This window comes from Exophiala oligosperma, assembly GCF_000835515.1.
Source record: "Exophiala oligosperma strain CBS 72588 unplaced genomic scaffold supercont1.2, whole genome shotgun sequence".
NCBI lineage: Eukaryota > Fungi > Ascomycota > Eurotiomycetes > Chaetothyriales > Herpotrichiellaceae > Exophiala > Exophiala oligosperma.
Genome location: NW_015622819.1, coordinates 4,248,062 through 4,260,994, shown reverse-complemented (window position 1 = coordinate 4,260,994; position 12,933 = coordinate 4,248,062). Strand labels below are relative to the sequence as shown.

The window sequence follows — 12,933 nt, the reverse complement described above, 5'->3', positions numbered from 1 at the left end:
GCCAGCAGGAGAAGGTCAGCGGCCAGCGACAGCAGATACTGCCATGCTCCCACCATCTGCGAATTAAATATCCTGCTGCAGTGCCCACTGGCTAGTGCCCGCTATGATTCGCCTAAATGGGAACCCTCGGGCAAGCCGCCCTGGTACTCCGACGCCAACGCGGAAGATTAAAGAGGTGACGAAGCGTTGGTAGTAGCGGCCAATGGCGCCTGGATTGAAAAACCCCTGTACAATATTGTCTGCCCATGTTACAATAACGCATTAATCGACAATGCTGAAATGACGATCCCGTTGGCAAATCATGCCCGTGGGCTAAGATGGCACTGCAAATTTTCACCATCAAATAGCATGAACGTACTTAGGAGTCTCGATTGTGCGCTGAGAAGTCTTGAATTTGTACAATCATTAAGCACAGCCATACCGTCCATTTCCAGAATCACGAGTAAAAAAGACGTTTATACTCATAAGTATTCACTTTCAAACATCACAACCGTCTGAATGTCCGCCCCTTTGCTATCAGAAAGCCTACACCGCAGCTCAGAATCGACTGATGGTCGCCAAACAGCATCTGTCCCGATTCCTGGCCGGAGACAACTGCCTGAGATCATCAATGGACAGCACCGCTTTTCAGTTGGCGGGGTGTTTCCAACCCTAAGTCGCAGATCTTCGAGCTCGTCTCATTCCAGCGACGTGGATATTCAGCGACTTACTCTCGATTTCGCTCAAGTCAGTTCTTTCGGATCAGGAACATTCCTTGATACAGGCATGCCAAGGCACAATTTCAGCAACCAATGGCCAGAGACGACTCCGAAGCTCTCAAGAACTTCCATAACCGAGACACAAATATACGGTACATTCGGCGAAGAGGACCGAGAGTCAGGTGCGCTCATCGAAGATGGCGATGTTGACGAGGATGAAAGGTTCATTGGAATAAGTACCACCCGATTCTGGCTGCTCTTCGTGGTGATTGCATTGAGTTACTTTATTGCTTGTTTCGACTCAACGCTCATGGCTTCCAGCCATCCGGTGATCACGTCTTTCTTTGGAGCTTCTCAAGCTGCGTCTTGGCTAAGCACTGTCTTCTTGATCACAAGCACGGCTTGTCAGCCGCTGTTTGGTCGGCTCTCTGACACGATCGGAAGAAAGCCAGTGTACTTGTTATCACTTGCTATCTTCGGCGGAACTACAGCCTGGTGTGCTCTTGCGAACAGCATTGAGAGCTTTATTGCAGCAAGAGCAGTCTGCGGCCTTGGAGCTGGAGGAACGATGTCCCTGAGTTTGATCATTATCAGTGATCTTGTCCATATCGAGCATCGTGGAGTATTTCAGTCCCACATAAATCTGGCCTTCGGGCTAGGTTCTGCGTCTGGGGCAGCGCTGGGCGGTTGGTTGTGCGATAGTCTAGGCTGGAGGTCGGCATTTGGGATTCAGATCCCCCTGATCGCTGTTTGCTTCATCATGGCCTTCATGTTCACACCGTCACACCTGGGGCCCATGCTGGTGACAACAACTGAAGGCGGTGCCTGGGAAGCCATGAAGAGTTTCGACTATCTTGGCTCCGTCTCACTCTCACTGACAGTCACATCGCTTATCTTTGCTCTGAATCTCGGCGGGAATCTTCTTCCCTGGAGCTCACCTGTGGTAGTGTCCTGTTTTCTCGGATGTATCGTCATGGGGTGTCTCTTTGTTTACGTCGAAACGCGCACTACATATCCACTAATGCCGTTACACTTACTGTGCAAAACACCAGTCGCAAACCTGGTCTTCGCCAATCTTCTTGGAGGCATCGCCTCCAACACCGTCTTGTTCAATTTGCCACTTTTCTTCCAGGCTGTCTTGCTCACGTCTGCATCCAGTTCAGGCTTTCGGCTTGCGTTGCCCAGTCTGGTGGGCTCATTCGCGGGGATCTCCACAGGGTATATCATCACTTATACCAGACAACTCAAGCCAACGCTAGTTGCTGGTGCAGCTGTATACCTGCTCGGGTCTGTGGCGACTTGTGCGATTAGTAAACATACGTCGCCGACCCTGACCCTTCTTCTTATCACCGGAGTGCCATTGGGACAGGGTTTTGTTTTCCCAAACACTATGATGAGTGCTCTTGCCGTCTCTGAGCAAGCGCAACAAGCAGTGGTCACCACGACCATTGGCCTATGGAGAAATTTCGGAATTGTACTGGGTGTGGCTGTCTCGAGCTTGGTTTTCCAGAACAGCTTAAATGTTCATCTGAGACGCATGGTAAAGGACGGGAGAAATGAGGACCTTATCGAGAGGGTGCGCTCATCTGTCGAGTCCATAAAGCTGCTCCCGCAGCCCTTGAGAGACCGAGGTAAGTTGACATTTGCCGTACCACGTTTATCGGTTTCTTTCACTAACGCTACCCAGTGACGGACGCTTACGCCGCCTCCCTCAAAACATCATTTTTGTGTGCGGTAGCGGCTTCCGTAGTGATGATCGTCCTACTTATCCCCGTCCAGTTGCCGCGCTTAAGGAGAGGCCGTCAGGCGATAGGTAGCACTGCAGAGTGACGAAATCGGCGTATCGGCTGACCTGACAGATGAGATATGAGATCTCGGTACTGCCGTACGGAAGAAGATCAATCAAATCTCAGTCATTGCCATTGAAAGCCGTTGGATCCACCGATGGAAGTCCAGTCTGCGGAGAAGTCTGCATCATTCAAGTGCTCGGTGAGGGTATGAGGGAAGAAATCGTACGAAAAACCCGACCACGATGTTTCGGGAGAAGTAAATGTGTTGAAGAGCCCAACACTTGACTCGTCGTTACTTTTAGGCCCTTCCCCGGCGGCATCTTCAGGCATAACGTCGGTAGATTTTGTCAAATTCTTTGTCATCAAGCCCAAAGCGGATGCAGCAAATCTTGCAGGCCAAAAGCTCACACCATGGGCGGCAAGCAACTTACGATAGTACGCTAGCCTCTCATCCCAATATCTGGCACGTATTGTGTCGGCTGAGAGTCTCTTGAGGCTTGCCATGCAGGTACCAATGAGTGTAAAGTTGAAACCAGAATCTAGAATGGCCAATTAGCTGTTTTGCGTCATAGCGCTTCTTGAGCACTTCATCTAGGAAAAATAAAGAGGACACTCACAGGACCACCAGAATGCGCTAAGACGGTTTATTTGCAATGTCTCAACTAGTGTGATCGTACGAGAGGTGATGTCGACGCCACGGTTAACCTGAACGTCGAGAGGAAGGTTTCGCCGATACAACTTTGGGAAGATGCCTCGAAGGAGCATCACTCGAACCGTTAGGAACGCGATTTCTAGGCTACCTATCGAACTCCGGTCAGCTTCTGCGAGTATATTATAGAGATCATTCCATGGATTTGTCACTCACCTGTTACATCAGGAAAAGTACGGTGGATGAGGATTTGGTCGAGAAAAGTCGCACGCCAATTATCCAACTTCGCCTCGATCCTTTCAGCGATGTCACAGATATGTTCGCCAGTAGCTTCTCGGAGCCGGACCACCGAGCTTAGGGTGAAAAAAGCGGCCAGGACCTCTTTGAGGATGGTCGTTAATTCAGCCATAGCAACAAAACAGTGTACACCCGTAACCAGCTCAGGCCTCCTAAGCTGGTCTTCGGCTGAGTCTAAGCTGCAATCCTCAAAATCTGCGGCTGTCAGCATGAGCGTAGTCGTGTTCGCGTCATCCAAATATGAAGGCCGCCCGAGAGCCAGAGCGAACCTGGAACGAAAATAAATCAGCAGCCGTGAATGAGAGGCTCGGCAAGTCTCAGCAAGTCACGTACCACTTGTCTTGCATATATACAGCCCACCAGATCCTCCTCCGCCTTCGCTTTGCCGCTGCTGAGATGCTCCACATCGAACAGTCAATGTTGAGACCTAAATCGTGGCTCATTCCGACAATCGTCCCAATGACGGCCCATATGCCTGGGGCGGTGGTACTCCTACAACACTGTCAATTGAGGACGACGTGCGCATTAATCAGCTTACATTTTGCCCCTGAGCGCTCTCTGGGTGAATAGAACCGCAGCCTCAACTGTCTCAAGAGTCGGAGATCGTGCTTCAAGAAGCAAAGATGAAGTGAATTCTTCAATGAGGACGTTGTTGTCTAGGCCGGCCAACTCAGGTGACGTGTATTTCGAGATGATGGCTATGGCTATGGCTAGGAGCCGAGGCTGCTTATCGCTCTGAGCCAGCTGTGCATCTAGTAATGGGTACGCTGGATGCGACTGCTCGAAAAAAATTGACCTGGCCAAAGGAAAATTCGGCTCGATCGAGCTAGCATGATGGTTGGAAGTCTCGGACGAATACGATTGAGTGGAGGCTGATCGTTCCTGCACATCCAGATGGTAGTCAGTCTGATTCAATGATTTCGCAGTCTTGGGTAAAGGTTGGGTCCATACCCTGAAGTAGGCTTCATGCGCAGGGTCATTTCCCAAACCTTGCAAACGATCCACTACAAAGTAGACATCCTCTGTACCGGTGAGTCCGATATATTTCCCATCTACCCCACGCTTCTGGCCAGAGTGCGTGGTTGAAGCGATTGACCTGGGCGGATTCTCGAGAGCCCCTCGCTCCGTAGTGAGCCGGGGAGACTCGCCTGGGACAGAGTCAGGTTCCGCTTGTGGAATTGCGTCCCTGGTCGTTGTGGTGGTTCGATCTGGCCGTTTGCGCGGAGAGGGTTTGGAGTTGAAGGTGCATGGTATTGAGGATCGACTGCACAAGGCGCATGCTCCTTCTGCGTCTCGAACGCAACAGACCCGACGTCGCCGACAGTTATCACAGGGCTTTTGTTTCCTGGACCGATATTTTCTGGCGGGTGCGATATCGCTTGAGGCTGTGATAAACGATGCCATTCCCAACCTGGCATCGACTTTGCAGAAACTCGTTAGACATCAGAATCGTGTCGAGAACCAAACGTCCTTGTAGGTCGAAAACATGCCGTGGCCGGTGCAATGGCCCTCAGTCTCTTGTTGAATCTGGTTCGCGTGATAATCAGCAAGCCGTCCCACGCGCAAAATTCGCTTTGAATCTCCCTATCAACAGTCAGTTGTATGACTAGGTGTCGAGATAAGATAAGCGAAAGATAGCACGGAAAACCGAATACGATTGGTCGACAGGTTATCACTGATGTAACGATTCGTGAGACCCAGGCGCGATGCAACAACAGTGAGAGTAGATCATTACATGAGCTGCTTTAAGAGTGAGCTTCTCCTGCACCTTTGGTTTGCAGGGCCGACACAGCTCCATAAGACTGTACAAGTCTTTAGATCTCGAGGCCATACAAGTGGAAAGGTTTGATTGATTGACTGATTGATTGCTTTTCATATGCCCAGGCGGACTAAGCCCAAGAGGGACTAGCTAATTCTACATGGCTGTGAGCGAACGTCCGGGTTCATGGTACTTCTTGCTGTTGATTCTTCGGCGGCATACGACCCCGCGGCTGCTGTGACCCCCTTGCGAGCTACACAATTCGCCCTCAAGCCTATTCTGCTTGAGTGTTCCTGTTCCTTCATCGGCACAGGAACTGTCGAGTGTGGGCTCGTTCACTTTTCAAAATCGGATTTTCTCCTTTGTGCCACGACTATGCGTTCGAAATGATAGAATTCAGTACGGAGGAGGGCTAAATAAACTAGGTGTTGAGGCCACAGTGCAGTGTTAGGTGTGCACGCAGGCCGAGGCAGTTCCCCGAATAGGACTAGTGCTGCCTATTGCTAGTCACATGATCAGGATCCTGACACTGTTCAGGATCGAGCTTCATCGACCGATGGTTGTCGCTAAACAGATGGTTGCTCTGTCTGTTTTCATGTTTGCCTCTCCATTTCTTGAGCGTTCCGCCGTCCACTCTTTGAATTGTACACTCTCCCAGAAGAAATAACAGATCCTTCCACCGCTCTATGATTGCCTAAAGATATCATTGGCGCTGCAAGGTCCACCGCGTGCACCCCGTCAGAAAGTGTCTCACCGTCTGGAGCTGGCGGCACCATGCACACTGTTCCGAGTCCACCGCTTTGATTCGGTAAAGGTTGCTGTTGAGTCGGTTCTCCCCCGTTCGGAGTTAAGCCAACGTCTGCGATTCGCCACGGTGAGGCTATCATAGAGCGCGCGTGTGCTCTCCCGGGAGAGCTCAATTGAGCTGTTTCGTATACCGGCCACCTGAGCGCTCCTCGAATTGTTTCTTCCGCTCATCATGGGTTCCTTTCGTCTACCTTCTAGTGTCCGATTTCAACTTCGTCCCTGACGGTATCTGTCAATTTAAGTCCGCTGCTCTCGGAGCCAGGTCATGCGTCAGTTCACTACGGCGGGTCGCGGATTCGCTTAGGGTCCATCGGACGACCACCCGTGGCTTCCACGATATGGCGAGACCACCAAGCAACTTGTACATTCTTCGGACAATCTATTGCCCTTACTCTTGCCGTGGTTTCGCAGCTCCCTCCAGTGCCAAGCGGCTTCTGCTGAGGATGCCCACCGGTGTTCTGGGGTCTGTGTCCTGATTCAGGCCAGTGTTGATTCACCACGCGGCAGGTCTCATACAGAGCCACCAGTCCGCCATGGGATGGGTGTTGATCGACGTTTTGGATCCGAGGGTCTCGCTGACCCAAGGAATCATGTAGTATTGTGCTGTATCCGCCTATCCAGATATATTCCTTGTTTCCCTCGTTGCTCGCTGGTCTACGCTTTCGTAGAGTGAGACGGACCAGACCTCTCCTCTAACTAGATGAAAGTCTGTATACCCCTTAAGCATACATCAACGGTCCTCACTGCTACACAATCCGCTTCGTCACAACTCCGACCCGTATATTTCCCGCATGCCCGGCTCCAAACTATCTCTCGTGGACGCTCAGTTTCATCAGCGGTTAATTCTCTTCATCGCTGTTGGGTTGCGGCTGTGAGGGTCCCTTTCATCACGTGTCGAGTCGCTGCAACCAACGGTCTAGTTCCTTAACATTGAGTTATAACCACCTACAAGTAGTTCGCAGACGATCCCCTCTGTCCGGGTTGGGCTGCGACCACTCGATAATCCCCTTCATTAAATGTCGGGTTCCGATCAGCTGCGCCGCGTCAACTTGCTCGCAATCCGACCCGTAAGCGCCACGCACGCGTTTCTCAAAACATCTGTCGCACACTGTTCGTATCCGTCTCGTTTCGCGTTACCTAGTGTCGTCTCCCACATCTAGGCCGTCCATGTCTCGCAAGAGAACCGTGGGAGGATTTCTGCCAGAAACCCTTCTCGCGTTGCAATTTCTTCCTAACCTGGCTTATGTTCCCCCCTTCCGTTGCATTTCTCCACGGTGGCTTGTTCCTTTCAGTAGACCATCGTGCCTCTTCCTCCTTCAGAAAAGGGAGTAGAAAGTAGATGGACAGTCAGACAATCAAGAAGAGCTTTGCAAAAATAATAGGGCTATTGCGTGCTCACCGAGATCAATGACTGTACCCTAAAGATCTAGCTACTCGATCAACTTGACACTCCGTGAATGTCGTGGAGGCCCGTACAGAAGTCAGGCAACAAGAGCGACTAAGCGGCGACTGTCAACGAATGGTCGCGAGCGAAATATCACGTCGACAGAGATCGCAGAAGAGTTGCGAGAATCATAGCGCGAGCCTTGAAAGAGTCTCTGCGCGCAGGGAAGACCTCTGAGTTCGAGGTTGTTGTTGTTGCGTTACAGACATGCCCGCAGTGCACCAAATGCTTCCCCGTCTACTCCTGTTATAATACATACTTGGCGAGTAAGCTTCGTGTGGGTTCTGTGGTGTCATCTGTTCTCTGTTCTATCTACTCGTGGCATTGAGACTCTCTCCGCAGTTACATATCAATTTTCGCGTGGTCGTTTTCTCTCTCTCTCTCCAATAGCGCTATGGTGTCGTTGGTAATCGCATCAAGGTTGGAGATTGTAGATCCAGGGCCCTCGGGGAGCGGGCTGTCAATGTATACTCTCCGAGTGAAGCCTTTGAGCGTTTCCAAAACTGTACCACCTTCATATGCCCCATCCTCGACCAATTGTAGCATGACCTCTGCCTGCTCTTCGGGGGTGATCCAGACGTCCTTTTTGTCGGCCGCCTTCAGCTTCTCGGGGTTATCCGACCACAACGGCGTATAGACCATCCCTGGCGCAACCGCCACCACCTTGATACCGAACTCCTCGTGGAGCGGACCCAGAGATCTCACGATTGCTGAGACTCCAGCCTTGGTGGCGCTATAAATAGGCTGGTTGAAAAGCATACGTTGTGCAGCGAGTGACGAAATGTTGAGAATAACTCCCACAGTCCCTCCGGCTTTGCGGCCCTTGGACCGAGTGATTTGATCTCTGATAGCTAGCCGCGTTCCCTTTATAACTGCTGTAAGATTGATGTCTAAAGATTTGTAATTGTCGGTTTCTGTGTCGGTCCAAAAGTTAGACCACGCCTACGACGAGCGACCGAAGTTAGCATGCCTCTTGTTACTCAGCATCTTACGGAAATGATTTGGTGACCAGCCATACTGGTTCAAATACGCCGGCGCCATTGCAGACCAGATCCAACGGGCCTAATGCTGTCTTTGCGCGCGTAAAAAGCGCCTCCAGCTCATCCCACTTGGACACATCCGTCTTCTGGAACAACAATTTACTCGATCGCGGTTGCTTTTCCAGCTCCTGTAGCGCGGCAGACTCTTGAAGATCTCCTACAACCACATTTGCCCCCTGGCCAATGAGAAGCTTCACAAAAGCAAGATTTATACCTACTCACCAACTAGAAATCAGCTTCGACATGGTCTACACAATATTGCTTCGGTTCAGAACCATAAACTCACCGGATGCGCCACCTGTGACGATCGCATTCTTGCCTTTGACTGGAAAGTCCATTGTGATTGTTGTGTTAGTAAATTTTGACCTTGCTCTCCGTTGGTTCTCTTCTTTGGTCTCTAACAAGATGGGAAAATCAGTCATCGATTTGGACACATGAAACGCGGTTGATACAACACAACAGTACAACCAAGTTTGGAGAACTTTGGAGAAAAGAGAACAATTCTCATTCTTGTCACTAATGGCTCGCTTCATGGGAATCCGTCTGAGGGGAGCTCTTTCAGACAAGGCCAAGAGTACTTTGGCGCACGCAGCACAAGGCCAGGGCATCAGCTTTGCCCCGGTCCGGATTGTTATGGGGGCGGAGTCTGCGGGGGAGTCAATGCGGAGTAATGAAATACCCTCGGATCCTTGATCCTGAGTCCAAGAGCCCAAATGCTCAGTCATCAAAGGTTTATGTCCCACTTTTTAAGCAACCAGATATCGAAGGGGCTGTACTCCGTACACTCGAGAATCTTTCAAAATTAACTGCGACTAGTCCTTTTCTGCGAGAGCATATCTCGACCATAACACCGGCCCAAGTTAACCCTCATCCAATATAACATATATCCATTCGTTCTATTTTCCCGAGACATCGACAATGGCCAGACTCACCACGAACTCAGCAAAGCAATCAGTAATAACACCAAGGACAAGGCATACCAGCGTCGTCAGAGAAGGCACGTGGGGTGGAAGATTTCGAATGGTGATTATTGCTGGAGAAACTGGTAAACTAGTCTTTCCTTTCTGCCGTTTCGATTCTTGGAACCTTGGAGTGCATAATGATCGAGGGTAGTTGGCGTGTTACCCTCGATCATTCGATAACTTTACATACATTGATTGGGGAACGAATATTGGAGCACCTCTAGATCAAGACGTTTTTGTAAAAGTGCCCTCGTTTCTTCATCATTAAACGGTCAGGTTCTACCATATACCTACACAAGACTTTCTTCTCCAAGTGTGGCGCATACCACCCTTGCTAATGGCATTCCCCTGGCAGTCGGTGCAGATTCTATTACCCAAGAGACACCAACCTCGCTTGCGCAACCTCGCTTAGACAAAGGCCTAAGAATCGACTCGATCTGATACTTGCGCAAAAGTGAGCCGCATCCCCAATCTTCCCCAGTCCTATGCCCCAACCCCTCTAAAATGACTTATCCTAACTCTCCTGGCTCTGGCCGAGACTCACAAAAGTCCTATTTGGCGGCAGGAGCGACGTATATTCCCCTTGTCATGCTCCAAGTTATTCATCTTGGCGATTCAGTGGGCACGGATGAGTTCCACGCGGAAAATTATATAGCTTAGCCATGTACACCGCAAAATCCCTCAAGTAACGGATTTCGAAACCTTCTTTTCTTACATTGATGACTGAGCTCGACTGGACCACCAGCAGGAAAACAACCACCGTCGAATCAGAATGGCTCTTTCAGCCTCCACCCTTCGGCTGCTGGTGGGCTCTTTCTCGACAATTACAACCGATTGAAAGTATCGTGTTACTAACTCTTAACACAGATTGTCATGTTCGTCGCCTTAGGGAGCACGACGTACGGATACTGTGCCTCCATCATCAGTACCACCTTAGCCCAACCCTCATTCATCGACTATTTCGACCTCGACAGTCGGTCCAATGCCACCGACCTCATCGGGGCTATCTTTGGCCTTTTCCAAACCGGCGGCTTCTTTGGCACCTTGTCCTGTCTCCAGTCGGCCGACCTGTTAGGTCGACGGAAGGCACTGTTTTATGCGGGCCTGGTTACCACCGTCGGTGGCGCTCTCCAGGCTGGCAGTGTGAACATTGGCATGTACATCTTTTCACGGTTCCTCACGGGCGTCGGCATCGGTGAGTAGCGCTCTTCATTTCGGGTTTCGGGCATATGGCATTTGGCGTTCAGGATGGAAGAAACTAACGCACCTTTGCTTTCATCTTTCTTCTAGGCGCTCTTGTCACACTGGTTCCTCTTTACCAGAGCGAGATCGCTCCACCCAAGATTCGAGGCTTCCTCGTCGCCATGCATGGCGTGATGCTGTGCGTTGGTTATTCGGCCGCCAGCTGGGTGGGGCTGGGTTTTTACTTTGTCGACGCCGGCGGGGCGCAATGGAGACTCCCACTTGCCATCCAAGCCGTTTGGCCTGCGGTGCTTTCTGCTGGCGTTCTTTTCCTGCCCGAGACACCTAGGTGGTGTATGTTCTTTCTCAATCGTGTCAAAAAACAAAAATCGCGCCACCCTCTGTATTCCAGGCTAACCCAGTGGAAATAGTGCTGGACCAGGACCGGTATGAAGAGGCCTATGAGTCCTTCAAACGCGTCCGCGCCGAGTCGTCCGATGCATTCTTGAACGATGAAGCGGCGTTGAGGGCTGATTTTGCCATTCTCCGCGAACAAATCATCTTCGAGAAGCAACAGCATCTGTCCTTCTGGGACCTCTTCCGTCTCCCACACTATCGCAAGCGTCTCATTGTCGGTTTCGTCACTATGGTTGCTCCTCAGGTCACAGGCACTCAGATCATCTACAGTACGTTTCGTGGTTCACGTCCGTGGGAAGACTAAATCTCTTCTGACCTGCCAATACAGATTACGGTTCACAGCTATACAAAAGCTTGGGCTTCAATACGCTCGAGCAGCTTCTCCTGAGTTGTGGTTGGATCACATTTTCCCCTTTTGGCAATTGGTTCAATGGCCTTGTCGTGGACAAGGTTGGTCGGGTGAGAATGTTGTGTACGTACCCATCGGCACCGGTTTACCATGGGCTCCGACCTTGGCGCAGAGATTGACACCACTACTGTGTGACAGTGATCGGAATTTCCGGCTGCATCATGTGTATCGTAGGGGAGGTAATCACGCTAGCCGTGCTCGAAAAGGGTGAAAATCGTGCAGCCACCAACGCTGCGGTTTTTTTTCTTTTTCTGTTTGTCGGTTTCTATGCAAGCTTCATGTAAGCCAATACAGCACACCTCGGGGTAACCCAACTTTGCGCATGCCTATTTTTCATGACCCTGGCAGCTAACAAGGAGCCTCTCCACAGCGATGCAACCACATACATCTACGCGTCGGAGATTTGGCCGACCCCGGTCAGGGCAAAAGGCCTGTCATTGTCCATCTCAGGCCTGTTTCTCTCCTCGCTAGCCATCTTGCAAGGGTAAGCCGGACCTGGTCGTTGTCCATTATATTTCTGTCTCGATTCTTCTGCTCACACTGGCGTTGATTAGTGCTCCTGCTGGCTTTGCCAATATCGGATGGCGATACTACTTGGTCTTTATCTCGGTGACGTTCGTCATGGTGGTCTTTATGTACTTTTACTTCCCCGAGGTAAGCCACTACGAATCCTCTCTTCGTGGCACGACCTACTGCGGGAAAGGGGAGGGAAATACTGACGATGATTTACCCAGACCAAAAAGTTGAGCCTGGAGGAGATTGGACACATCTTTGGAGACGAGGTTGCCCATGTTGACGAGACGACTGCTGTGGCACTGGACCAGAAGGGAGCCGGTGGAATGCACGTTGAGACTGCAGCGGAAAGGGGCTAGGTGCTTTAGGGACTGTAGCACTTGACCTTTGGCTGAAGGTCGGGTGAGGAGAAACACTGTACTGTACAGTAAGCTACCCCTGGACTGCAGCACTCATGGCTTCTTTGGCTTTGATTTTGGCAAAGTGCTACACTTGGAGTGTGGTGATATAAAGCGCTCTGCTTTACTGTTGTTGGCTGCCTCTGAACTGTAATACTTGGGCCTCGCTCTAGCTGTAGCCTCTAGAACAGTCTATCGTCTCTCTGTGATAGTCCAGACTAAGAGTTGGGGTAAGAAGAACTACTGTACCCTTAGATTCTCTCTGGCTGTCACCAGTTCTGTGTCTTTTGACCGTTGAGACGAAACCTATAAACTTCCTAAACACTCTGCTAACATGACAAACCAAATTCCAAGCCTACCCAGGCGTATCGACCTGTGCTTCCCGCCACGAATTCAACGATGGATGTTGATACCAGCAGTAGCCACTATGAGCGAGGGGTAAGGGAGCGGTAATCTGCTCTCGGGTTCGACATGTCGAGTATACGGTAGGTGTAGCTTGCTGGTATTCCTACCACTTGTGCTTCCCCAATTAGCAGGATCAGCAGCCTTCCCAGGCGTGTTGCCATGG

The 12,933-nt window shown here is 50.8% G+C and overlaps 3 protein-coding genes across 5 annotated transcripts; 2 read left to right on the top strand and 1 right to left on the bottom strand.

The window, feature by feature from the left end:
• Positions 1–350: 350 nt before the first annotated feature.
• On the top strand, positions 351–3,049 carry PV06_02859 (uncharacterized protein). Its single transcript, XM_016403597.1, has 2 exons — positions 351–2,329; positions 2,386–3,049. The coding sequence occupies exons 1-2, from the start codon at positions 499–501 to the stop codon at positions 2,526–2,528; spliced, it is 1,974 nt and encodes a 657-aa protein (XP_016267494.1). The 5' UTR covers positions 351–498; the 3' UTR covers positions 2,529–3,049.
• On the bottom strand, positions 1,944–4,971 carry PV06_02858. Of its 3 annotated transcripts, none has more exons than XM_016403596.1 (6): positions 3,973–4,971; positions 3,768–3,926; positions 3,354–3,703; positions 3,106–3,288; positions 2,920–3,027; positions 1,944–2,808 (listed from the first exon to the last, which is right to left on the bottom strand). In XM_016403596.1, the coding sequence occupies exons 1-6, from the start codon at positions 4,836–4,838 to the stop codon at positions 2,612–2,614; spliced, it is 1,863 nt and encodes a 620-aa protein (XP_016267493.1). In that variant the 5' UTR covers positions 4,839–4,971; the 3' UTR covers positions 1,944–2,611. The 3 variants fall into 3 exon arrangements, with proteins under 3 accessions (XP_016267493.1, XP_016267492.1, XP_016267491.1); XM_016403595.1 differs by having other exon boundaries at positions 1,944–3,027; positions 3,973–4,316; positions 4,386–4,971; XM_016403594.1 differs by having other exon boundaries at positions 1,944–3,027.
• Positions 4,972–10,319: 5,348 nt separating this feature from the next.
• Positions 10,320–12,528, top strand: PV06_02857 (uncharacterized protein; the record flags this gene model as incomplete). Its single annotated transcript, XM_016403593.1, has 8 exons — positions 10,320–10,641; positions 10,737–10,982; positions 11,060–11,314; positions 11,374–11,517; positions 11,593–11,734; positions 11,825–11,938; positions 12,009–12,108; positions 12,189–12,528. 8 exons carry the CDS (start codon positions 10,320–10,322, stop codon positions 12,324–12,326), a joined length of 1,461 nt encoding a protein of 486 aa, XP_016267490.1. The 3' UTR covers positions 12,327–12,528.
• Positions 12,529–12,933: the final 405 nt, after the last annotated feature.

What these genes read in the sequence shown, in the direction of transcription:
- PV06_02858 (XM_016403594.1), bottom strand. Translation starts at nt 4,838, where the DNA reads ATGGCATCGTTTATCACAGCCTCAAGCGATATCGCACCCGCCAGAAAA. An exon ending in GTATATATGCAAGACAAGTG is followed by an intron (nt 3,704 to 3,767) that starts GTACGTGACTTG and finishes TTTTCGTTCCAG; the next exon opens with GTTCGCTCTGGCTCTCGGGC. An exon ending in TAGCGCATTCTGGTGGTCCT is followed by an intron (nt 3,028 to 3,105) that starts GTGAGTGTCCTC and finishes TGGCCATTCTAG; the next exon opens with ATTCTGGTTTCAACTTTACA.
- PV06_02859 (XM_016403597.1), top strand. Translation starts at nt 499, where the DNA reads ATGTCCGCCCCTTTGCTATCAGAAAGCCTACACCGCAGCTCAGAATCG. An exon ending in GCAGCCCTTGAGAGACCGAG is followed by an intron (nt 2,330 to 2,385) that starts GTAAGTTGACAT and finishes AACGCTACCCAG; the next exon opens with TGACGGACGCTTACGCCGCC.